This window comes from Platalea leucorodia (genome assembly GCF_965183815.1).
Source record: "Platalea leucorodia genome assembly, chromosome: 3".
In the NCBI taxonomy this organism is placed as follows: domain Eukaryota; kingdom Metazoa; phylum Chordata; class Aves; order Pelecaniformes; family Threskiornithidae; genus Platalea; species Platalea leucorodia.
Window position 1 is genome coordinate 95930858 of NC_138825.1, and position 26544 is coordinate 95957401.

Below are 26544 nucleotides of genomic sequence, written 5' to 3' on the forward strand. Positions count from 1 at the left end.
AATGGGCACACTTAAACAAATGACAGAAATTTCCTGGAGATTGAATAGCATTGAAATGAATAAAAGTAGTTGGTGCAGTGTTTAATGCAGATAGAGAAAACCACAAATGGCAGACAGACTGATAATATGCTGTTTGTTATAAATACATCTTCGCTATGCTTAATTTACACACTGTTCAACTTTAAACTGGAATTCAGCTTTGATGACATTTACAAGCACCTATTGTCAGGGAATATACACAAATATGGAGCTGGGGAAAATTTAAACTCAGAAGTAAAGCCAAACTAAAGCATGGAAAAGAGGGGCATTCTCAACTTTGTAACTATCATCAGCAGCATCATATGGGCATTAACTACATGCCCCAATAATATGAGAGTAATATGAATGTAAGAATGAGAATGGAACAGAGCAAATAAACTCTCAAATTTGGCATATTTCTCAAATTTTCTCCAATACATTAAAAAAGTGAGCTCATCTTCTTGCCATAAAACACCACCTCAGCCTTTACTCAGGAAACAATTTCTGCTGCCTGGAATATTACATTTTCTTGATAAAATATTCCCAAGATTTCTCCCAAAATTTTCAAACAAACACTAAAATCCCAAATTGTTTGATTTCTAGTAAATAATAAAATCTCAGAAACAAATCTAAAATATTTTTCATCTTAAACCATAGGTAAGGACCTGATTTTCTTTCATAAGTTCCCATTTACAGATTTAATTTTGCAACTCAGCAAAATGAAAACATAATTTTTCCTACAGATGTCAGTATTGTAATCTAGATCTATGGACTAAAAATCAAACACTGGCTTCTTCTGGTCATATATGATCTTTGAAAATAAAAAATTCAGAACTTGAATTCAAACATATCTGATGCCAAAACACATCTGTACTTACAAACATACTGAAGTCATACCCAGATCTGATTGCTTTAATTTGAATAAGCTTTTGCTAAACACTGGCTTTAGCTGGCCATTTTGTTGATGGTGCATTCACAGGCTAGCCTCTTGGAGCTCCAATATATTCATATATCAGTGGACATATAGTGATAAAAAGATTTTTGGTCTATAACAAGGAATATCTTCCTTGGTATAAAAAATGTATTCTGCCTTTGATCCATTAGAGGTACTCCCTGGCTAGAAGCTCCTGGGTGGTATATGTATCAAAAGCAAGATGTGGACTCAAAAAGAATATAAGTGCAGTAAAAAGTGGTATTTTAGAGTAATTTTTCAGGCCATATATTCAAAATGTAAACTTTGCAATGTGTTGTTTTTTCTGTCAGTTATTTCCTCTGAACATCTCCATTTTTAGGATCTGCTGTTCTCACAAATAAGTCAATATAATAGCTCTTTACTTTCAGGAGTTCAGGAAGCAGAAGTGAGGGATCTCAAGGAGATTAAGATTAAAAGAAAGGAATTGGATTAAGGGCGTGTTTTAGTTCAGAGTTCCCTGAGTCAAGCATCAGAGAAAGGCTGCCAACATACCTAGGGAGCATGTTATCAAACACAGTCATTTTGATGCCCTCAAACCCTGATTCCACAGTGGCAATATACACAGGAACTTTCAGCCACTGAACTATATTTCTCCTTGAAATATGTAATAAAGCAGTATATATGACTATGCATGTTAGTGCTGAAATTCTAGAGAGGCTTAATCCTTCTTCTGCACTCTGGCACTCTGAAGTTGCTTGTGCATTTCTGACTTTTTTTCCCCTGAATAAAAGCTGCGGGAGTCACATGAGTTTCTCCTGCAAATCCATATTTTGTTCATTTATAACTCTACATAATTTCAAAACTTTAAAACATATTAATATCTTAATTTTAATAATTCTGTTAAATTATGTGTTTGAAATGACTATGTTTGTTTTGTGTATGTTTTACAAAGTACAGCTATGTGACTCACATTGAATTTATGAGACTTCTGGCAGCTAAATTTCTAAGCACTCATTTGAAAAGAGTAAATGATGCATTATAGGTGTGTTGTAGAAACACCAGTTATCCTATAGCAGATGATGAACGTATTCCATTAGATATTGGAAAAAATAAGATGAGCAGTGCATTAAGTAGTTTAACACAGTGGGATAAAGAATTACTATACAGATACTTGCTCACTCCAAAGCTTAACAGAATTCTCTCTCATACCACCTTATTCAACAATTACATCCTATTTTCTATTCCCAGCTGTCATGTAGCTATAGTTAATTTTAAGCCACCACTTATTGACACTTCTGAAAGTTGCCTAGCATTGCTAGGCACTGGGTGATGCCCCAAAACACTGACACAGCCCTGCTCTACAGGAGAGGGACAACTGATGACTATGCTGAGAAAGAGTCTGAGAACAGACGAGTAATAAATCAGCATATATAGCTATGTAAGGTACGCAGGGTTATTACTTTCTTATAGCTACATCAGTCAGAGATTTAACAGTTCTATAGCTTGTTATGATGTCTGTTTCTGCACATTTTCAAGAGTAGTACTCTTAACTTCTAAAGAATTTCTACTTGCCTTTCGAGTACCAGTGTGTTAATAAAAAGACAAAAACACTGTAGCACAATCCTATTACAACTATTATAATGAACCAGAATTTGTGCTTTTGATGTTGAGTCTTTGAACTTTTTTGCTTTGAAATTTAGTTATAAAACATACAAGTCTACCACAGAGAACACAGCTTATCCAGGGGGAACAATACCAAAAGGGATTTTTTGAGGGGAAAGAAAGACTACGAAAGATGGTAAATATTTTCCCTTGTCTGTTAATATTTCACCGAAAATGCCAAGTCCTATGAGTATAGGACTAAATGGATGTAATTATTTTAAGCTAAACACAAATAAAACAAAGATATCAATGTTTAAGTGCAAATTTAATACAATCCATCATCATACCTTGTTATGCGTCTGAGTTTGTCCAACCAAGATAAGGATATTTGATGAGATAATAGACAGGCAGAAATTGATTAGAATTATTGACCTCTCAGATCTGATGTACCTGTTCGAATAAACAAAGAAAAGGTACAACTTTTCTAAAAGGAAAACAACTAGTAAGTCATGCAAAGCTTTGACGCAATTCTTGCATTAAATATTGGAGACACTTTGAAAGGTAAGCACTCTCTTTCAGGTGCTCAAAAAGAGTATCAGGGAGCTATCATATTACAAACATAGGAATGACGGTATTTTGATAAATATTCTGCAATTCCCTCTTAGTATCTTGGTATATTTTCAAAATAAACTATCAATGCTTCCTATAAAACCAGCTGGCAACACTGTTCTAACACCATACTGATAATAACGGGCTTGCATGCATTCATGTCAGGAACTTCTTATGCTCTCTGCTCATCCCTAGGAATATCCACAGCTGGCATAGACCACTCACAATAACTAACTTCAGCAAAAAGATGGTGATTTACATAAACAGAAGATCTGGTCCACAATGCATAAATAAGATGCAGGTTGGCTGATGATACTGTGGCAGTGCATTTTGAAACACGTTATTGGGATAACGATAACACTGATCTTGAAGTTGTACCACATTTACAAACTAGTTTGTATGAAGAAACAATAATACTGTAATATCTTCATCTTTATAAGACCTGACGCTAAAAAATAGCTAAGTTTGTACAAAAAGATTAAATTATAGCAGCTAGTATCACACACTCTCTCTTGCAAACTTATTACATTCATTTTACAAGTAAGTTTAGGATGAAAAAGTCAAATACTCTTATCACCTATTTCCTTACAAGATGCAAATGTTCTCATTTTTCTATATACAGCCTTTTATATGCTACAGGAGAGAAAGAGAATGATTTTGGTTCAAGTGAAGTACCTTACTGACTTGATTTTCAGAGCTGCTAACACAGTAAATGTTGACTACTAAAGTAAATGAAAGTTAAGGGTGCTCCTTTCCTCTGAAGACCATGCCATATGTTTATATATTCTATGACCTATACTATATGCTTCTCGCTGGAGCTTAGTTAATATTGCCGTCTCCTCCTGAGCTGTATACCCATGGCTGACACCCTGAGGAGGTCATAATAAAGGGTGCTGAACCCATGAGAAATGCCGAGCTTTGGACATTAAACAAATTGTAGTCCTTTTTGCTCAGCTATCAAGTAATACAGCATTACATTTTTTTACTTAAGAAGACAGAACAACCCTGATACCAAAATCCACATTTTTCCTTAAAATACAACAATGTTGTTAAGACTAGTTCTATGTGTTTGCAAACAAATACAGAAAGTCTAGTGCCTTTGTCTACACAGTCAGTATGCTGCTACTAACTTGTTAACTATTGGTTCACCTGGGCCAGTTCCCAACACTGAGTATCTATGGACTATAAAGGATCTTAGTGGTTGAGTACAGTGCAAGCAGGAGCTCATAGCATTGACTTAAGCTAGGAAGGTTTTAGTTTTTCTGCCAGCCCACTATTGATGAAGGGAAGGGAAGGGAAGGGAAGGGAAGGGAAGGGAAGGGAAGGGAAGGGAAGGGAAGGGAAGGGAAGGGAAGGGAAGGGAAGGGAAGGGAAGGGAAGGGAAGGGAAGGGAAGGGAAGGGAAGGGAAGGGAAGGGAAGGGAAGGGAAGGGAAGGGAAGGGAAGGGAAGGGAAGGGAAGGGAAGGGAAGGGAAGGGAAGGGAAGGGAAGGGAAGGGAAGGGAAGGGAAGGGAAGTTAGGGTGAATACTTGACTAACACTGAATTTATTTTTCAGTTCAGATTTTCAGTTGGGGAGATCAAGTCAATCAACCATAAAAGAATGCTCACACAGATCTTTTTCAGACCAGAATACCTCTACCTAATATCACTTCTAAACAGGCCCTGCCATTCAAAGGGAAGGTGGGTGTTCCAAAACATAAATACATAGGGTCAAAATATCAAATTTCTCCCTACCCCTAGATTTATTAAAACAAGCATATATACATATCAGTTTCAGTGTCTATCTTCTCCCTATAGTTGGTTACTATGTGCTCTCGAGAAATGTGTGGAAGGCAAATTTTAATGATTCAAATCACAGGCCACTCAGTTGTCATAATACTTTCAAAATATCTCACTGATAGAACACCAAGATCTATATGAGTTATCTTTTCTTCAGCTGGATGCAGAACCCACACTAGGTCCATAACACATCACATCATACATTTTTTTTCTCCACTTGGAAGTTACCAGAATCATAGAATCATAGAATCATAGAATCATAGACTGGTTTGTGTTGGAAGGGACCTTCACAGATCATCTAGTTCCAACCCCCCTGCCATGGAGAGGGACATCTTCCACTGGATCAGGTTGCTCAAAGCCCCCTCCAATCTGGCCTTGAACACTTCCAATGATGGGGCATCCACAACTTCTCTGGGCAACCTGTTCCAGTGTCTCACCACCCTCATTGTAAAAAATTTCTTCCTTATATCTAATCTAAATAATGGAGAAGACCAGTTCGACTGAGCATGACAGTATTTCCATCCAAGTGCTAAATATATCAGGGAGTGCAAAAATAACACTATAATTCTTCAGATGGGAATTTTATCCTGAAATACTCTCATTCTTAGCTTTGACAGACAAGAACTGATAATTCTTATACTCTTTTTATTACAACTTATGTAACTAGATATTCTATATTTATTATATATATGTCTAATCCTGTGAGTCTCTGTGGCTACATAAGAGAGTGAAAGAGAAAAGGGTGTAAAATTATCAAGCTGCTTCTAAAAGCAAAAGGCTGTTGGTTGATTTTACATTACTCTAAAAATTATTATTTTCTCCTTGTGTTTCTTCTTACTTGCATTAGAACATATTTTTCTTTTATTATAGAAAAAAGTTAAATGAGAACCCATGTTCATTTTTTAAAAATATTTATTACTTTGCATGACTTTTCCTCCTACTTTTTTATTTCTTCTACACTAAGACATCATGCTATTTCTCATGACTTCTCAAATTAATTTTCTCCATAAATATCTATTGCACTTTTAAGTTAATATAATATTTTAATATAGTAAATTCAGGATGGAAAGAAAGTCTATTACTGGAATGTACCATCACACTATTCGAGACTACTTCATATTGTGGTCTTCATTGAAACTTATAACCAAAGTGGATAAACTCAAACCCAGTTGACTGAACCTCCCTAAATCTGCAATATCTGATGTGGCACTTCGATATGTCATTTTTATAACATAGAAGTTTTGTTTTAAAATGTAAATGTAAATGGAGGACAAGCAGTAAAAGATATAGGCCAGAAGCCTCACATGAAATATATCATATAGAAGAATCCTGTAAAATGTTAATACCCCACTGAAAGAGCAATACCATTCACACTGGAGAGGGGAAAGAGAAGAGTGGGCTATACCATCACCAGTAGGCCAAGAGAGTAAAACTAATCAATCACATCAACAAATTCAGGCATCAAAACATGCACTACATTTTGCTTTTTTTTTCTTTTCCAAATAATAAATGTTGCATCTAATGCTCTCTTTAAATTTTAATTCAACTAAATATAACTACGTATTCACATTTAGCTTTGTCAATCCATTACATACCTCCATAGCGCTGCATAGACAACTGCTAGTGTGATCAAGGCCAAGCATGAAAGACCACTGCCTACTATTAAGGTCACTGAGGGTGTACCAGATGATTCCATGATCTGTAGGTTACAACAGACAACCATGAAGAAAAACCATCCTCCAGCAATTAAAACAACAAGTCAAAAGAAAACAAGCAACAAAAGCAAAATGATAAAAGTAGCCACGCTATCACAGATAGCTTCAATAATATTACTTATGAAGCAGAAATCAACTTAATTCCAGAACTGATCCATCCATAACTCTGAGATCTGTTTAATTATTGATACATTCCTCAGAGGCCTTTGAGCTTTAAAATGCCTTATAATACCTGCATGGTATTTTGAAATATAAAGAAAGTAGTAATATTACAATGTAATAGGAGACTGTGACATTGGCACAAGTTTAAACTACTTCCCAGTTAAAATTAATTAAAAGATATATTTCTCTTCAGAAACAGCAATATTTAGAATTGTGTATTAAACAGCTTGGTTTCACTGTAACGTATTAAAGATCACCCAGTAATTCGTCCCAGAATTTGATTCATGCTTGTTGCAGAATTACCAAACTTTCTGACTTTTAATAACTTTGACTTCAATCCACTCTTCTCACACACTTAATTTCCTTGGGCCTCTGATTGTCTAGAAGGAATGCCAAGATAACTATGGCAACAGTATCATAAGCCTTCTGTAAAGAAGCTGGAAATTTAGAATTATTTCATTTGTACTCTGTGTATTAATAAAAAATTAAAATAAATAGATGACCTTGAAAACTAGCTTTCCCTGCTTTAAAAGAAACTATTATCATCACATATCAGGTAAGGTTTTTCCTCTGTGTGTATAAGTGCTCATGTTCTGAAATAGAGATGATATTTGCTAATACAAATGTGAAAAATTTAGATCTAAAAGTTTGAAAGGATAGTGTGCCTAGTTCACCAAAATGCTTTTTAAAGCCTCGGGGATGTATTGTAAATCACATTTTATCAAGATATCTTTTTTTACCCAAATAGGAGATAAGACTGATGTACTTTTAGGCCAGATCTCAGGCAGAAAGTAACATTTTATTTCAGCCACTTTGTTCCAAACTGATCTACTTTGCTATTAAAAAGAGTCTGATCATACACTTCCAAAACCAGGAAAATGAAATTATGCCTTAGCAGAATAACTTCAGAAATATTTGCTTTTTAGCTATTTTTACATTCAATAACACTGGGAGTGTCTGCTTATACACTTAATGTCCCCTCTTTCTCATGAGAACTTGATTATTTTTCTTACATCGTATCAACAGACTACATAGAAAATCTCTGCTGAAAATGTCCAATGCAGATCTGCAATCTGTTTAACTACAGTATCTAGGGTTTTCCTACCAAGAGCAATAATAAAACCCTGTACGTTCCCCTAGAAAGGCTTGCAGCCTTTAAAAAGCTTGTTAAGTTGATAATTGTTCAATACAAAAGTTTTCAAGACATTTGCATCACAATTAGAAGGCTTTTTCTGAAAAATTCAGAGTTCGAGAACATGCAAATTTCACTAGGATTTAGTTATATCGCAGAATCTGGTATTCATTTCTCTGACACACTGTAGACACCAGGAGACTAACATTTGCCTACCTGCAATATTAAACAATTCCTCAATGCAACGTCTGAAATATACCTGAGAGGAAAGCTCGACCAGCCCCCCCCCCCCCCCCGCAGCTCCCCCCGCTATTGCCTTTTGCATTAAAACTGGATTTTTCCCCCCCCCCCTTTGTTACTTACTATTTCTCTAGGTTGCTGAGCCAAAATGGCGAAGGTAGAGAGACGATCACATAAGCATTTCGTATGGGATGCATCGGTAAGCACAGTTTTACATCCCTGGGTGGACCAGGTTCCCAAAGAGTCGTTCCTGCAAAGGAGAGAGGGGGGGGTGGAATCGGGATAATTACGCCTGACGGCCAATTCCGTGCGGAGACAATGCAGTTTAATCGCGAGGAGAGTGTAGTGTAGTTCCCGGACAGCAGAGAGGTACTTGTGGTGGGGCAGGACCGGCCCCGCCGGCGCCCCCGCGGCGCGGCCGAGCGGGGAGCGGGGGCGCGGGGAGCGGGCGGCGCGGCGCGGCGCGGCGCGGAGCTGTCCGGCGCGGCGGTGCTGACAGCCCGGCGCGCTGCGCTGCGCGGAGCCCCGCCAGCCGCGGCAGCAGCCGCCCCCTGCGCTGCCAGCCACCTCCGAGCCTCACCAGAGCACTGCGAAAAACTCATCGGTGGAAGAGGGGGAGGCTTTTTCTCCCTCTCTCTCTTTTTTTTTATTTTTTTCTTTTCCTACCGGCTCTGTTTCTGGCCCTTTTGTAAAAAATGTGGTGGTCGGTAGTTGTAGTGTCTTTTTTTTTTCTTTCCTCCCCCACCCCCACCCCTCCCGTGTGTGTGTGTGTGTGTGGCTAGTTTAAAGGCAGATGGTTCTCAAACGTCTGACTGGGTTATGCCAGTTGGACCGGGAGATGCCGGAGCTTGTGTTCTGATGGCTATTTTTGCTGAGGATTTTTGGTTTTTTTGGTTGTTGTTTTTAGTGATCAGCCTTAGAAATTTCACCCTGGAAACGGCAGCATCAGATGCCTCCAACTCTTGCCTTAGCTCCAGCAGAGGGGTGGATTTCAGTACAGCAGCACACAACATCACCAAAGAGACACACGAGTTCGCCCTCCAGACATCACTCAGTCAACTCGCCTTTCCCTAGCTCCCTCCCCCTTCTCGATTTCTTTTTCTTGGGGTGGCAGCACCACGCTAACCCCAAGCCAAACCGATCATTTGCTGGCACCTTTCACCAACCTCCCCTAAACAAAACAAGACGATTAACACAGCCTCCAAATTCAATTAGACATTCAATATGCTAATGCAAGGTCTGAAACCCACCCCAGCAGAACAATAAAAATGGTATCAACCCACGTTTTCTTTGTGCAGGCAAGGAGAGGGAGAGGGAGAGACAAAAAATCATCTCTCCTTTTTCCTGAACTGCAGTGGGGGGAAAATAATTTCTACAGGAAAAAGGGGTTGGTTTCAACTAAAGCAAACCTATTATCTTTATATATGCTATGTTTAGAGAACAATGATTGTGTTTCTTTCTTCTTTTTTCCCCTCCTTTCATGTCCAGGGAGCAACTGCAGCGACTTTGCTGCCAGCAGCAGCGTGCGCACTGTCAATTCCTGTCCATTTCACCTCAGGTCACTAAATGACTGGAAAAAAGAAAAACGAAGGTGGAAGAAACAAGGTGGGGGAATAACAATTTCCAGTCCCTGTGATCATCCTTGTTTCACCTCTTCTGCCTCGACAACCCACCTTTGTGAGTGATTTTATATGCCAGGACCCTCATGCAAAGGCAATTTGTTATCCCAAGCCTGCTCTCAGAGTGCAGTTCACCCCAGCCCACCTCGGCATCTTGCGCCACTAGTTTTTGAACACACACCAGATGTAACCCTTACACACTATTGTCTTCAGAACAGTATCCTGTAATAAACAAAACAAACAGCAACTGAGGGAAACAATTGAGAGAAAATCACCAATTCTTCAAGCCGCTAAAGCTGTCTATTAGCTTTCCTTCACAAATTGTGTCTTTCAGAGAGCCACAGGCTAAATCAACATCCATTTTGAAAAATACAGTTACATATTCTAAATTCTGAAGCATTATCTTCTGGATAACTTAACCAATTTATTTTATTAGCTTTCCTGTCTCTTATCTTATTGTGACACATAGTTAAGGCCAAATGAAATGTATTTATCTGTGCTGATTAAATATTAAAGAATGATAGCTTAAGAGAAATTGACATGTTTTAAAACAAAAGGATGGTATTATTCATCCTGAGAATACGATTTAATACACTGAATTCACCCTATGCTGAAAAGCACTGGATGCACAATACATACAGTTAGCACTAAATCCTTGCAGATGGTGTCCAATGCACAGAGTCAGACAAGTTCTAATTATAAAAGGCAGACAACCACAGAGACCAGTTTAATTTAAAACAAAATATCTGTTACAATTATAATTATATTTAAATTAATATAAATCATGGACAGTCCACCAGGTTTAGAGGTGCTCATTCTGTTCTCCAAGTCAGTTGGCAAATACAAAATTCCAGTCATACATTAGCTGAGAGGTTCACTGTTGTACTATACCACCAGGTATTACAAGTGCACTACATATTTTGCAAAAGTTCTCGAATACTACTGAAAATTTTAGTGGAATTTCCAAAAGCACTTTGAAATGAAGAAAGTGCTCTAATTGAATTTAACAATAACACATCCATTCACATGGCAGGAGCAGAGTCAGTCGAATATGGACACTTTTTACACTTCATTGTTCATTTTTTCAGTGATACACTTCAAATTCTTGCCTAGCAGAATTATATCTGAATATGTATCGGATGAAAATTCAGTGATTAAATACGGTCTCTGTCTCTTTTCTAACCAATGCAGTTAAAAAAAAAAAAAAAGCTTCATTAATAAATATATTTGTAGCCTGTTGAAATGATGGCTGACAGAAGCTGTGCAGAATGTTATACTAAGTCCATGAAGGAGACGGAATAATGAGCAGAATCCAGATGAAAAGTATAACTGCAATTTGTTGCATGATGCTCATGCCTGCAGAACAGTAAATGTATGATTACTAACACACTCAGAGATGCTGGACATTTTGACTTGCCAACATAAAATCAGTATTTGGCTTTAGGTACAAAGTAAATAAGAAATGGAAAGATGGTGTTAAAACAGGTGTATTATATTTAGTACATCTCAATGCTACACTTTTTATGAAGTCCGCCATCTATAATATGTCCCTCTTATAAGGCAACTCTTCTGGGCCAATCAGAATCTATCCTGTATTTGGAAGCTTCATTCCTTTTTGGTGTGATTTTCTATAACTATGTGTCTAACGTTTGGGGTTATCGTATGAATATGCAAGAGGGCACCTATTATTCCTGTGGATCTTTCTTATTATGCAGAAAGCTGTAAAGGAGTGACAGGTAGTGTTAACACATGTTCTATTTATATCAAGGAAAATTATCAAATTGAAAATACGTAGCAAATATAGATGTAGGTTCATGCCCATTATTGGCAATTTTGTACTGTTCTGCTGAGCTCCTGATGATTTAATCAACCTGGCAGAATTTCCATGATACAAGCAAAGGAATTCCCAAGAAGCATAGATTCACCATTGCAGATCCTGTGTCATCCTGCAGCTGAGGCAGGGGAAAATGCAGGGGAAGCAGGGGAAAAAGTCTAAGTAGGATGTGATTTGGACCCATGGATCTATGGCTACTATGGCATAAGCACCAAAAAAACCTCAGCTCCAACATTTGTGTATAAGTAAGTGTGTGCTTCTCAGAGTAGTCTTACAGTTAGAGGCATGCCGGAGTGTCTTTTCAAAACCCTTTCAGGGTGTAATGTAAACTTCTTAGTTGTAATCAAGAATTGGGAACATACTATGCAATGAAAATGATGGCCAAATGATGTACAGAAAAGTATTTTAATCATGTATGATATAGAAGAAATAATGTGATTTTTACTCTTTAATAATGTATTATGCAATATTGCATGATATAAAAGTGATGCTTACTACTGAAAACAATGATACGACTGTCTCAGATATTGAAATTGAAATGTAGTTTATAGGATAGGAGCATTTTTGCAGGATAAAAGATTCATTCACAGACACAACTGCCAATCTGACACAGACTGATGATCAAGTCACATTTGATATGCTAGCAACCATGTTTCCCTTACTTTACAGTATTTTTCTTGGTCTCATGACACAGTTTGCCACTTACTATTGACATATTTTTTTTAAAATTAATAATATACTTCTTGCTAATTTCATTGTTTTGTCCACTTTAACATAATTGATGAATAAAAATCAGCTATGACGCTGCCGTCAAAACCACTCACTTACTTAGTAAAGGACTTCACCTCATCATGTATACTGTCTAATTTTTTTCAAATGAAAGATTTTTTTTTGAAGGAGATGCTGTGAGACAGAGAAAAAGGCAGTTAACAGTACTGTTAACTATTTTTTCCATACTGGTAACTAGTGATCCAAGTAGTTGCCCAGGTTTTGATCATCATGACGAAAAGTTAACATCTTGGCTTTACATATATGATGGTAGCTTACTTTAGTAATTTCTTTGATGATTGTGCTGAAAGTAGGATGAGAAATCTTTTCATCCATTAAGTTATATTACTTAAATAACAGCAAGAAGCTGTTATTTAAGTATTTCATAACAGCTTTGTAGAAAGCAAACTACACAGAAGTTAAGAAATTATAATATTATTTGTCCTGAGATCATTTTAATTCTCCCCACGTCTCGGGTGTGTACATTATTACACATTGTTTTCTGTTCAACTAGGTGCTGTTTTTCCTTTAGGACAGACTTTTGTATTCCAACTCTATTCTCAGTAAAGAATGACATATAATGATGAGAAGCACAGGGAAAATGCAGACATAAGAATTTTTTTAGCCTAGCAAAAGATAGGAAATAAGCTCATGGCCCTTATGAGTAGCAGATTATGTACATCATTGTGCCTCTTCAGATGTGCTGGCTGGCACATTAGTGAAGATAAAGTCCTTCCAACACCTGCTTACTTCTTTACACCTGGACCTAAAATCCCAGGGAAGCCATAGGGAAGGCTCAACTGCAGGAGCCTGCTTTCAGTTGTGCATGTCCATATGTCTGAGACATGACCTAACTCTTAGTATGCATAATTTCTGCTGTGATCAATCTTATCCCTACCAATAGTATATGGTAACATCTGGTTTATTGCCACAGTTTTTCCTAAAGTAAAAAAAAAAAAGAAAGAAAGAAAGAGAAAAAAAGCCCACAAAGAAAAGGTGGATGACAACACACTTTGCTTAATAATGTCACACATAAAACTGTAATTTAACAAAGTATTGTTTATCCTGAAGTTGTTAATTTGATTAACTTTATGTCATTATGACTTAGGGCTTTTTTTCCTCTCACACGATTTAGAAAAACTAATGCATGAAATCATGGAAATGAAAAGAAATAGAATGGACAAAAATAACTGCCTTATGACTACATATCTAAAATACCACAAATGTCCCAAAAAGGATGTCTGAATTCATGTGGTATCAGAAGAAAAAGCTGGGACATGAATATCTTGCAATTGGACCTCCAACCAGAATACTATGGGGAGTTCATTTTCCTGAAGAATAAGGCTGCTTTTCCAATTCAGGCATTGAATTGTTTATTTTTCCTCAATGACATACTTGTGAATTTGTTTTTTTGCCAAAGAAAGTAGAAAAATTGAAAAATTAATTTTCTTGCTGATCTTTATATCAAAAATAAATCCTAGTTGAATAATTTTTTTGTAAAACAAATATGCATCTGGGCTGGAAACCAAGTTTTATTCCAATGTGATTTAAACCAGATGACATATTAAACCCTAAAAAGTAGGTTTTATAACAGAGCTGTTGTACTTATAAGCATACATTGTTACATTAACTTTCTAATAATGTACAATTCATAGAAATGAAGTTGCCTTGGTTATCAGTTTGACTACTATATACAAATGATTCATCAAAAGGGGAGCTATGGAAGTGAGTATTAATGCTTGGGGGAATATTTTATTACTCTTTTAACTTTCCTGTCCATACAGTTTAGGGCATGATCTAGTGCACAGTGTGCATAAGCTGTGCTGTAATCAATAGTTGCCCTGTCATTAGCATAGTACAAGTGTATCGAAGTGGAAAAGGAAAAGAAGTTCTAAAGGACTGATGACAAAAACAGGATCAGACACATACTAGGAGTTTTCTGACTCTTACTGCATAGTTCTTGATTACTGGTGCTCTGTACTACTGCTGTAATGCAGACTTACCATTATTGGAGTTACAGGATCCATTAGTGGTTTTTAATAACATCAGACAAACTCCAGTCGTTCAGCTCTATTTCTGCATTTTAAGGAGCCTAATGGATAGATATTTGAGCAAGACCATTCTCCCCCCACCCCCAAGATTACAGAGAAAATCTCCTAAGAGGATGAATATTGGTGCATCAAAATAATTGAGGGAAACCAATCGCTTTCCATAGCTTCATCTCTGTCTGACCCTGTAGATGCTCTCTGAGAAAGTAGCACAGGAATAAGTAAGTACTGGGTGTTCCTGCTATGTACACACTGCCAAAGGATGTAGGTATCTGCTGAGGATTTATGAGAACTATGATTTCTTTCCTCATGGACCTCCAGAATGAATGGAACAGACAAGAGGCCACACTTCCCTTCCAGGATATCTTGTCCCAAGATGATGATTTCCTAGAAACTACAGGAAGCAACAGAGGCATATTTCTTATTTTCATAAAAACAATAATTGAAGCAAACCAGTCAACTCTGCTACAAATTCTACAGTGAACTGCTGTCTCTCTTCCTTCCTGATGAGGTCTCATTTATTACCAGTCTGTACTCTAATTTTGTCTTTCATTTCAATACAGTTTTGCTGAGTTTGTTCACTGTGAAAGGGAGATATGTCTGATAATGCTGAATGACCAAGACAACAAGGATCATGTTACATTTTGCAAGCATGCATTACTTAACTGTGGGTATGTTTAGAGATCAGGCTCTTCATTTAAGTTGCTGTATGATGTATTTGGTTTCTTGGGGCAAAGCCATATAGAGACTTGCTATGTTAAAATGTATATTCTCAAAGTTTGCAGTAGTGAGTTTAGTAGCATTTTGGATATGTACAAAATTGCTCAGTTTCAACTAGGTTAATTTTATAGAATAACATTATCAGATGTTTAGTAGAAAAAAAAAAGACTTCCACAAATATTTTATTAGCTTTCACTCCTTGCGAAATCAGTAAAATCTTTCATATTCATTTGTTCAGACTGTATAAATATTTGTGTAGGTTTATGGTGATCTAAGGAAACATTGCCATACAATGTTTTCCCAATGATCAACTTGTGAAATCTTTCACACTGTATTATTATTCACAGGGACTCCTAGCAAAAAGGATCCTTGTAAATTGTATATTGCCAAGGGCTTGAAAAGATTAGGGACTCACAAGTTTATCCTGAAAATCAAGAATGTCAAAGCTTGGATGAGGGTTGTAGCTGTTGTTAATGTTTCTTCCAATTGACAAGATTAACAATAAAGCATAGTATCATTAGTTCAAGTTTCAAGGCCAGCAGGGAGAGTGTGAAAGGGAATTGATGAGGGGAAGAACAGAGGCTGGGCTTCCCTAACAGTTGCTATTACAACATCCTATGGTATTCTAGATTGAATGGGCAGATACAACTAGAATGTCCAGCCTCATCAGAGAGTGCTTTGAATTAGGCTCCAGAGTTGCCAACCATGAGGTAGGAAGAAAGTTAAGCCACAAAATGAGAATGGCAGAAGCAAACACATTAAGTGGTCAGGCACTGAAATGATGCTTATTGCTCTGGTGATGCAAAAAAGAGCTGAGCTTTCTTGGAGCTAGATGTGTACATGCTACCTTTCAAAATCTGACGTTCGGTTTCATGCCAAAGATGTCCAGTGGAGAGTCCCCATTTTATCTAACAATTCAGTGGCTGTGAGATAGAAGAGGTGAGTTCAATTTCCTTCTCTGCATGAGGGGTGTTGAATAGATATTTCACCGCAGATGACATAACCCCAGACTACACTATATTCTGGTGTGAGAATACCCTCACTCCTTCTTGCTGAAGCAGGTGCTCAGTGAACAGAACTATGCATTGGGCCAGAAGGTGAAGGAAAGCATGGACTTTGTAGCCATACTGCAGGAAGACAGGGATTGGCACCTGCATTCCAGTTCCTGCTCCACTCAGTATTACTTATTCAGCAGATTGAGCAGTCAAACATCAGTGTTACATGTTCTCTGAAGATTCTCAGGTTTCATATATGTTCCTTCATATCTTAGCTGCATGACTAAGAACCCACCTGGTTATCAGCTTCTCCTCCCCTGGATCTTGTGATAGCACCTGCTGCTCCTACACAGTCCTACTGTGTATCCTACAACTCTGTTACCTGTTGGGTTCTCTGAAGGACATGTTGTGGAGCTATGGCAACTGGAGCTAAGTTGTCTCAGTGTCCAATTTTATAGAAAGAAAAAAAAGACTTTTTTCTGTCTGCTAACACTTTGAAAATAAACTTAACTTAAGCCAGGCTGAGACAAAACAAACAAACAAACAAACAAACGAACAGTAGGACATGGTTACAATTTTTTATAAAAGACACAAAAAAAGAAATAAAATAAAACTGACATTTGCTCTAATGACACTGGGATTATGTCAAGCAGTATGTCTCCCTTTTTATCCAGATGCTATTCTGCAAGATTTCCTAAACATTCAGTTTATAAAGAGTTCTATTTTCTGTATACGTTAGGCCTCAGGTTATGTCCTTTTCCTTGCATAAGACACTTGCTTTTAATAACCAATCCTCTTTTGTAAGTCCTCCCCAGGAGTCTAAACAGATTTAATCTGTTTTTCCTCAAATGGATTGATTTCTTTCTTATTCAGGAGATAATCTGGCCATCTCTCTTAATTAAAATAAGTATTTTTTTTTCTTCCTTAGAGATGTTTCTTTGTTAGATCAGATGTTATCTTGTGTACCTGACTGGCCAATTAACAACTGCTTCAATAAGAGTAACGCTTATCTCCCTATTCTCTCTTTGGTGAATCAGAGTGCACCCTGACTGAACCGCACCAAATCTTTTATTGTTATCAATCTACACATTAAAAACACATTTCTTACAAATACCTCAATAGGAAAAAGGCATATAGCTTGCTATGGGCTCTTGACTGAGATCAGACACATAGCAATTAGCCAGTTTGAGGTGACAAGGGGTTTGTAGTGATTGATGCTTAACGTCTTCGGTTGGATATCTTTCCTTCAGTGAAAACTTTAACTACAGATTGTAAAAGTGAGTAATCTTTCCCTTTCAGACAATCAATATTTAGTTTTAATATGAAAGAATAAGACTAATGGTGAACAGAGGGAATTAGAGAAGCTTTCTTATTCCAAAATGCCTGGAGATTAGGTCATTCCTCCTGAAAAGGTTCTGAAATTTGCAAGAACAGATGAGACTTCACCTTGGGCAAGTCTCTCCTGTCCTGGCTGAATTTTCTAATGATTGAACTATTGGACAGAAGAACCATAATACAGGTCTTCATACATGTGCTGTCCATGTTTTATCTAGCAGCCAATTAACTTCTAAGTCAAGGCAACAGTCAAGAATGACAGAGAGATGACCTGTTCACGTATCTTGATGAGAGATAATGCTGAGGTTCTTCTGAGCATGTTAGAATGAAGCCTTGGTGGCCAAGCAGCTTAACATAAAATGCATAAAAACCTCTGGATTTAGGATTCTCCAGAGCTGTACAGTGACTGGAAAGGAGGTCTGACAAAGTCCATTAAGGATTGAGGTACCTATAGTGGCATGTATCTGCCTATCTCATATAACGACTGAGACTTTATTAAAATGGGGCAATGCAACAAATCTGTGCAAGCAGTTGAGATGAGTGACTTTGTATATGCCTAGCTGATAGCAAATGTAATGTAATATAGCTAAACACAAAGCTTTCTCACAGTGTTGTTTACGAACTGATTAAGAAACATAACTAAACAACCCAGATGTTGCTAAAGCTGATAGATCTAAGCTGCACATTGAAAACTATAATTCACGGGGCTAACTTCTATAACATTATAAAGCAATGCATCTTTTTGTCTTAATAATTTTCACCTTTTTTTTTTAAGATGTAGGAAAATCATTGTGATTACAGAGTCAGATAAACTCAAGTACAGATTTAGGAAATGAAGGCTCTTTTGTTAAAAAGAAGACGCAAGAGGCACCTCCTTAATGTATACTTTAGACTCTTCTGAGCCGGTCTTAGCCCTGATGTTCCTGCCTTCAGTAAGGTTTATTACCTTAGAACTTATTAAAGTGGCTCCTCAGCTTCCAGATTCAAAAGGGTTTGAAGGTAGCCAATTTGGAGTGCAGTTATGTGAGCTACAGCTCATCTGAATCTTCCTGAGTGGATGTATTTACTGACTAACTGTCCAGTAAAGTAAATTACACCTAACTGACACACTTTTTAATATCACTTCACACGCATGTAATGGTAGTGTTGCCTAAAACAAAGTCAGCTGATAATGATAATTTCTGGAGATAATATCTAAACAGTTACATTGTGTTTTTTGCTAGGAGTGACTAGTACAAAGACTAGAAGGAGATGTGCATCACACAGCATCACAGCAGATGAAAACAGATACTTCCATATTTCCTCTGGAAAATGTTGGGAAAAAGAATGAGGGTCTGCACTGTGCCATGTCTGGACAGTGATCTTTATGTACCAGGGATTGTGCTGACTCAATAGTATAAGGGCATGTGTTGCAGAGGAGGCCTCTGTGGTGCACAAAGTCCAGTGGATTCTGTGGACATGCTCTGAATTTGATCTGCACATGTGCAATGTCTGATGCATCCACAATGCAACAGACAATTTGCATTTGTAACAACTGTATGTCTGGAAGTCCCAGAAAAAAATACTGCACTGAAGAGTGGCAATACAGGATTTAAGTCCTCTTACTCCTCTGGTAAATCCATTTCAGCTCGTCACATGTCAGCTAAATTGTGTGTTTAGACAAATGTGACTGGTGGCATTAAAAACTATATCAATTATTTAAGAGGTTGGATAAGTGCTTTTATTTCACAGTCTAAAAAAAAAAAGAGATAGAGGAGGTGTTGGGGAGTATGTGCCTTAACTAGATGCCACAAAAATCCTGTCTGAACAAATGAGAAAAGCTAGTAGCCTATCTACTTTCTTCCATCTCCTGATAATATTTTTTGTTTGTGTGTGCCTTCCTTGTGGGAAACAGTACAAGAAGAATTCCTGATGCTCTGCAGGTGCAGGAGTTGTAATAATGGGCTCGTCTTCTGCAGACTGACAAAGCTGGTGTACTCTCTAGCATTCATGTATGGTAGAAATGGACTGAAAAAAGTGTCCCAGAATAATTAATGTTAATACACTAATGGTCTACCCACATTACATAGCACCTTTCAGCTGAAAGCCTTATAATACAGAGGTGGACAGTGTCATCCTGAATCTCAACACTGGACACACGAAAATTAAGAGACATCCCTAGGACTCAAGGACGAAATAAAAATGCGAAGGTAAATTGCTTCTAGGCTGAAAAGAAAATGTAATCAAATACAGTGCTGTATTTGCTTCCTTTTATCTCTATATGGAGGTCTCATACTATTTTTGATGTTTACAACATTATATCGTATAGAATATTGAAAGTATATACATCTAAAACCATATACAGTAACATTATTCTGTTAATGTTGCAGTTTTTGCAGAATAGAATCAACTCTCATTGGCATGAAAGGCATATCACAAGCTGTCTGTCTGTCTGTGATGTGTCACATAGATGTGGCATGCTTTAGTTGAAAACTCCAAATCTGAAATGCCTTTCCCTTCAGTCAGACATAGCGTTGCAAGTAGAAATTGCTACAATGTCTTCTTACATTTTGAATTTGCATTCTGTTATGTTCTCACGCTACTTGATGTTTTAAAAGTGCAATAAATAAAGAATACAATTAATTTAGATTACACTACTCGATCTGAATTATATACAGACTATTTAGTACATGAAGCTTATTAGCTACAACATATCTCCTAGAAATTACATAATGATGAGTGCAATTGCAATCATTGTCTGTCCATACATAGTATTCAGGAAACGTCATGAATTCACTTCATGTCAGTGCATGCTGTATATTGATTGGACCTGTCAACTTTAATGGAGTATCCTCAGTCAGAACTCACATCAGAACCTGGCACTATATTTTGATCTCTCAGACAGCTAAATGATATCTAAAATTATATATAAGCAAACATCTTTCTATTGAGTATGCATTGGAGAAAACTTATGTGTTTATTTTAATTCAAAGATGCTAGAGCATGTCAAGAGCATGATGTGTTCTTCAGTTATATTAGTTTTCGGCAGGGGTTTGGAAATAGCAAAACAGAAAATATGACTATGCTACTCTAAAAAAGTCTACGGTATGCCCACATTTTGAACGCAGTGTGCAGTTCTGATCTCTTCCTAACTCAGATCTAGTGGAACTAGGAAAGCTAGAGGGAAAGGGGATGAGGTGACAGAAGATATGGGACAGCTTCCATAAGGTAAGTCCCTCCAGTCTGGGTAAGAGGTGATCAAGGGAGGTCTGATAAAGGTCTGTAAGAGTGCCATGGTGAAAATGAACCAGAAATCATTGATTGTTATTCCTTGTAATATAAGATCTAAGGGCATAAAATGAAATTATTAGGCTGTATATTCAAAACAAACAATAGGAGGCATTTTTTCTCACAGGGCATAGTTAAACTGTGGAAATCATTGCCACAGGAGGTTCTAAATGACAGAAGATTATGTGAACTGAAAGAGTGATTAGATAAATTCACAGACAAAAAGATCTTTTAAGGCTACAGAACAGAAAGATAAAAAATCTGACAGTATATCACAAACCTGTTGGAATTCGGAAGGCATACCAGGGGAATTTCTACTAAATGAGTACCTTGTTCTTAAGCACTCTTCTAGGAATCTGTTAACAGCCACTGTGGCAGACAGGATGCTGGGGCTAGACTAATCTTTTGCCTGTTCAGCCCAGCTTATACTTTAACTATTATTCCTGGTTTAAAGGTTTTGCTTTCAAATTAATCACCTTTCAGTTTGCTGGTTGTTCCACATTGCATATGCATATTAAACCCAAAACACAGTGCTGAGACAGCAGTATTGTAGCTAAGCCTCAATGTAATGTCGAGGTACTATGACATCCTAAATTTACAAATTGAATTTCTTGGCATCACATAAGTGGACATTGAACAGAATTAAATGTTTATTGCTTTGCATTAACATTTTATCTCATATGAGAGAGAATTTCTTATTTCCTTAATTTTATAGTGTACAATTGGGATTTTACAAGTGTACTCATATCCTGAAATTTCATAGTATTCTATCAAGATAGACAGAATATGTATGTGTATATATATAGTAGACATAGATAATAGGTGTTGCATGGTGATACTTGTTATTGTATCTCATCTGATTTTGATACACTTCATAAGGTCTATTTTTAGATTTACCCTGACAATGGCTTCACACTTTTTATTCTGTGCATGATCTTAACTGTTAAGCACTTACTTACAAAAATATTTGCTTCTTTTCTTCACAATGTTGCCTTTCTCTATATAAAATTATACCTCCTGACCCTTAGAGCGGTCAAGTTTTAATTCCAAGCCAGTAACATCTATTCTGTATTTAAAAATGTCACCGCTTTTAAGTCCAATACCTAGTAGTCCTGCAGGGCTAGAGGCAATAACTTGTACAGGGAAAAATTCTCAACTTTCCAATTGGACACACAGACCTTGCTTCTGACCCTGCAGGGCTGTCAGCTATCAAACTTTGAAGTCATGACATTTTAAAGAAAATGTACGGAGGAGTTATTTTATAGGAACAGAAAACCATTTTTAGCTCACTTTAGAAAGTTTTTATTGCTCTTTTTTGCCCTATGCTTTCAATAAGTAAGATATCTAGTTTTACAGGTGGATGCATATGAAAATAGTACTAGTAAATGCCTTAAAGAGCCTAACATATTCTAAAGGTTATAAGATATAAATTCATGCAAAGATGTTAGCGCTTGTGGAAAAATGGAGGAATCAAACACTCAAGGTCAGAAGTAGAGAAACAATGGCCTCAGCTACAGCTTCTCTTATGGTTGTGTTTTAATATCTAGCGTCTTTTTATCTTTCTGGCCATCTCACATTAAAATTAATTAAAATGATTGCAGCATTAGTTGAATTAAGCCATCCTTCATTTTCAATGATATGTTAATTGGAATTGCAAATCGGAATTTCTTACAGATTCCTATAAAAGAGTTATAACAATACTAGTACTGGTACTTTAATTCTTGATGAGATCTTAAAAAAATGTCTGCTTTGGAAAAATATTAGTTCACCTGCTTTAAAACCGCAAATATTCTACTCCTTCATAGTTCTAAGTTTCACAAATTCCCAATTTTGAACTCACGTAAATATATAAAAAAATAAAAATTGATAGATTTTATACAGAATTAATTCCACTTCTACTGAATTGATTTCCCTCAAGGTTTGGTTTGTTTTTTTTAACTTTGGCAATTTCAACTCTGGAGTAACTTTCTCGCTGTGACAAAATTCAGATTTTTAGTGTAGGAAATAGAATTCAGAAATGCCATAATCCATTGCTTCTCTAAGACCATGGTTCAGCATAATATTTTAATATGTCTATAACTTCTCATGACAGTGATTTCAGTAGATTTACTCATATACTCAAAGGTAGTCACATGCTCAACATTCTTGAGAAATCACAGCCATTTCCATCTGAGTATCACAAAACATAAATGAATTAAGCCTCAAAATAGGCCATTAAAGTAAGTAAGGATCACTGGTCACATATTCCAGATGGCAAAATTCTATGCTGCTGTAGTAGATAATCAGAGCAGAATCTTCTGTCCTTTAAATCATAACGATCTTTTTAAAATGTAAAGCCTATGCCTGTTACATTGTAAATTAGGCTATGGAAGACCTTTCTTCTTGAATTAATTACTCACTCAAATAATTGATGATTATGGTATCAGTATAATTTGTATTAATAATATAAATTATTATTCATGAATAAACTCATACTACATCAAATAAAAAACTGTAAACAGATTTATGTTAATTGAATATCTTTTTGCAACACTTAGCAGAATTAGGAATCAATTCCAACTCAAACGCAAACAATAATCATAATCACAGAAACATACTCCTCTATCAAAACATGTTTTAAAGGTCCCTCTGCACATGTAATGTAATTCCTTTCCCTTATCAGCCCCTCCACTCCAATTTCTAAAAGAAAAATGACTGATAATACATCTTGTCACTTCCATGATCTAGCACAATTTGGCTTGATGTTTGTCAAATACTACAGTTCCTAAGAGAAGTCACTTGAAGTCCAGAGTACCTGTACAAGGGCATGAGTATGACTTCTGCTGAATATCCAGGAGAAGATTCTCCTTTATTTGCTTATTGACAACATCAATAGGCAATTAAATATTTGCTAGTAGTTGCAAAAAATGTTTCCTTTTAATCAAAGTTCATGCTAACTTTGTCCCACTTAATTGTCAGTCATTACTGTTCAATGTCATTGGGAAAGGTATATCTATTGGGAGAAATCCCAGTAAAAGTCCTGGCAGAAGTCAGCAGATTGCAAGAGAGATCATGCTGCAGTACTTTCTGCCTGGATACCGTAGTTCTTTTGTGAGTGAAACCATGTGAAACTCATGAAATGTTTCACTGCCCATGTGAAATCGTTCAACTAGAGAGAGTTCCATGGAAGTAGCTACTAGGAAAATGTAGAGAAAAATTTCTCTCTACTTACATTTGAGAGAAAATATTATTGATGCAGCTGCCCCTGCGCTTACCCATGGTGTAAAAGTGAGAAGTGTGGCATGAAAGGGAGGACTTAATTGACAGGGTATTGCTGGGGATACAAGGATGGGGATGCAGCTCAAGAGCAACCATGGCCAGGATACTGGAGCAACGAGGAGGAAAAGAAACACTGCAGTACTTGAGCTGGGTGTCAGGAAGAAGGGAAGCTTATTGCATAATGCCTCTGTGTATATTCTGTCCAACAAATTCTTTTATGTCTGTACAAGGCAGATGGCACTTTAATTAAAGGTTCTGTAAACTTTCCCAAAACATCTTTGTGATTTCTGTGTTCGGCATGTTTATGTACCTCCCCTTGCAAATTAATAGGTTTTCAAATATTTTACCCTTATTTAACAATGATGCATGAGAGCTTCTGCTCCATGAACGAAGGGTGAATTCAGCACCACCTGCATGATGTTAATAAATGTTTTGGTCAAGCCTATAGTGACTGCGGTATATACAAAGTGTGATGGCAAAACTGACGAATGGGATAAGAACATGAGGGAAAATTGTCTTAGACATGAAGAATAAATATTTAGGTTTTTATGATAAATAGGGTTAATACCAGTTTATGTTGCAGAAAGACATATTGATTCATCTACTACAGTAGCAAATGTTTTTAAAAGAGCTGTGGATGCCCCTGATTTTAGTATTTTCAGTAGTCAATGCAACATCTTAGCATGTTTGATTTTTTTCCCCTTAAAACAATTTAAAAAAGCAGCAGGTCCACTGAAAAAAAGTGTTCACACACAGAGAAAAACATGCAGCAAACAGTTTCTTCTCCACAAGGTAAAATAATTTCTAGAATGAGTTATAGAGATATGTGCCTTTTTTGTCTGGAGCTAATATTTTTTGGTAGATTTCTTCCAGCAGAAAAACAAATATTAAAGAGGAATTTTTAAAGTTAATTAGAAAAAATAACAAAACTATGTGAATAAATTTATCTCAGATTACGGAAAACAGGTGTGTTCATAAGCACATTTTTCTCAAAACACTTAATTTCTGATTTAAACATAAATTGATGTAGACTTTTAATCAACTTTGTAAAAATTACTTTAGAGATAAATGTAGAGACTCAAAAAACAGCTGTAACATTAGACTTCATCAGTGCTTCAAAAAAGTCTGCCATTAAATCTTGTGTTTTTTTCTTGAAATTAAATCGTTTACATAGTATTTTTGTTCCTTCAACCAACAAAGGAAACCTTGATATACAAGACACATCACTGTTCATACAACTGAGATTCTGAGCACGCACACAGTTGTGTATGCAGTGTTATACATGTAGATAGTCCCATCTTTACATATGTAAGTCATTGAAGGATCTGGTTCTAATGCTACCACGTATATAAAAACGTGGTTTTGTCAGCTGAAATGCAAACGACAATAGCAACCTGGTTGTAGGTTGCTACTCCTGTGGACAGCGTCATAGAATTCATATAAAAATTTATCTGAATATTTGCTAATGTAGACAGCACCCAAGTCTGCTTCTTTATCTGTACTCATATTTACAGATTTCCTGTGAAATTGTTGCCAGAAACTACAAAGGTCACATTAAACTTTTGTAAAGGTGTTTCTGGATATGGTGCCTCTGTGTCCATGAGGCAACATATCAAACACTGCCGTAAATGCATGTGCTGTAAGCACTGCTTTCCATGACATGTAAGTCATCATATTAATGAAGGGAAGAGGCCTCCAGCCATCTTGTGACTCCTGCATTTTTCCTTTTACCAGTTTTAGGTGCTTTCATGAATGCACAGCATGCTTTATATGCTGGAGGACTAGAATCATTGTTTTAACTGTTCCTTTTTTCTTTTGGGTAAATGAAAGGAGGTTGTTGCACAAAAGAAGAGACAGTATATAAAATTACCAAAGCTTTCTTTTGGAAAAGCAAATTCCTCACTACCTCCCAAGGGAATTATATGAAAATCTCATGCAAACAGAATGTGTATATTTTTATGACTCAAGCTATGAAGTTACAGTCACATACGCTATTTCATTTTGTATTCACTATCAACTACAATTGCTCCTCTTTCCAGCTAATCTTTCATCTCTGCAGCTCCTCTTTGGAATCTCATTAGATTAATAGGTCACTAAAACATTGTTTGATCATATTTCTCAATCACCTTCATCAGCTTATGAGTCAACCCTGCAACATATGAAAGCAAGATCATTTTTGCACTTACTTCCTCTAACATATTTTAAATATTTAATGCTAAGAAAAGATCTGTTCCTTCCCACCTTCTCTTCTGTGTCACAAGGTAGTAGGTAGTTTAATTCAAGACTAATATGAAAAATAGCAAACTACTACAGGATGGTTGGAGGATATGCAAAAGAAATCTAACTCTTGAAGGACAACCATGGGCAGCCTGACCTGGGTTACTGGGATCTTATGATGCCAAAGCAGACCTAGCTAAATACATGGCATTTGGTATATATTGTTGACAAACTCTGTGATCTGATGTTTAGACTTAGTATCTTCTATTCCACTTAGTGTCCTAAGAAACACGAGACATTAAATATTCCCCTT

The 26544-nt window shown here is 36.7% G+C and overlaps 1 protein-coding gene across 1 annotated transcript in view; it reads right to left on the bottom strand.

Moving 5' to 3' along the window:
- The window catches only part of ADGRB3 (adhesion G protein-coupled receptor B3), a gene marked incomplete at both ends in the record, with an annotated part of 462480 nt that overhangs the window by 95213 nt on the left and 340723 nt on the right, over nt 1-26544 (bottom strand). The window contains 3 exons of the mRNA XM_082307720.1: nt 2881-2983; nt 6517-6620; nt 8294-8420. Coding sequence (XP_082163846.1) covers nt 2881-2983; nt 6517-6620; nt 8294-8420 — 334 coding nt within the window. The remainder of the gene's footprint in view (nt 1-2880; nt 2984-6516; nt 6621-8293; nt 8421-26544) is intronic.